General features: G+C 56.7%; 1 protein-coding gene across 1 annotated transcript in view; it reads right to left on the reverse strand.

Annotated features, from left to right (window-relative positions):
- LOC105551752 (somatotropin-like) overlaps nt 1-1,003 on the reverse strand; it is a 13,582-nt gene that overhangs the window by 6,158 nt on the left and 6,421 nt on the right. The window contains exons 2-5 of the mRNA XM_011997127.1: nt 928-997; nt 507-667; nt 153-272; nt 1-59 (exon numbers count right to left, since the gene is read on the reverse strand). Coding sequence (XP_011852517.1) covers nt 1-59; nt 153-272; nt 507-667; nt 928-997 — 410 coding nt within the window. The remainder of the gene's footprint in view (nt 60-152; nt 273-506; nt 668-927; nt 998-1,003) is intronic.

A 1,003-nucleotide genomic window follows, 5' to 3' on the forward strand; every position in this document is an offset into this window, starting at 1 on the left:
TGCACGGGCTCCAGCCAGGACTGGATGAGCAGCAGGGAGATGCGGAGCAGCTCTAGGTTCTGCAGGGGAAGGACCGGCAGTGGCTGTGCTGCCCGGGGCCTCTGACCACAGGTCTCCTGCATCCCTGCCTTGCGGAGAAGGCATCCACTCACGGATTTCTGCTGCCTTTCCTCCATGTTGGAGGGTGTCGGAATAGACTCTGAGGAACAGAGGGAGGTCTGGGGGTTCTGCAGGAATGAATACTTCTGTTCCTTTGGGATATAGGCTTCTTCCTGGGAGAAGGAACCCCCCCACCCCACCAACCAAGAAGGATCCCCGGTTTCTATGCTGGAGACCAGCTCCCATTGTTACTTTTCTGGGAACCTCACTCAGCATATGGTCATCTGCCTGCGTTTTCGCTTCAGAAAAGAATCCTGAGCTCCTTAGTCTCCTCCCATTACTTCCCAGCGGGGGTAAGTCACCCCTTCTTGCCACCCATGTCGCGCCCCCATTCCCCAGGAGCTTACAAACTTCTGGTAGGTGTCAAAGGCCAGCTGGTGCAGGCGATGGGCGTGGAGCATAGCGTTGTCAAAAAACCTGGGTAAGGGAACGGATTGGACGGCACCGGCCTCTTGAAGCCATGGCAGGCAGAGCAGGGCAAAAGCCAGGATCTGGGAGGTCCGGGAGCCTGGGGAGAGACCGGAGGGCAACGGAGGGAGCCGAAGAGCAAGAGGCTAGCACTCTCCCTGCCCCCGAAATTTTTTTTTTCTCTCTCCCCATCCCTTCAGGAATCAGGAACATTCTGAGATTGGCCAAAAATCTGGGCTTAGATGGCGATACTCACATTCAGAAACCCCAAACCTGAGGATTAGTGTCTCTGTGCCATCTACAGGGGCCGCCTCTTCCTTCGGGACACATCGTGCAGAAATGGATTTTAGGGGCGCTTACCTGCAGCCATTGCAGCTAGGTGGGCTGTCCACAGGACCCTGAGTGGTTCGGGGAGTTGGGCCTTGGGATCCTGGAG

The sequence above is a fragment of the Mandrillus leucophaeus genome, unplaced genomic scaffold (genome assembly GCF_000951045.1).
Source record: "Mandrillus leucophaeus isolate KB7577 unplaced genomic scaffold, Mleu.le_1.0 Scaffold530, whole genome shotgun sequence".
NCBI classification, from domain to species: domain Eukaryota; kingdom Metazoa; phylum Chordata; class Mammalia; order Primates; family Cercopithecidae; genus Mandrillus; species Mandrillus leucophaeus.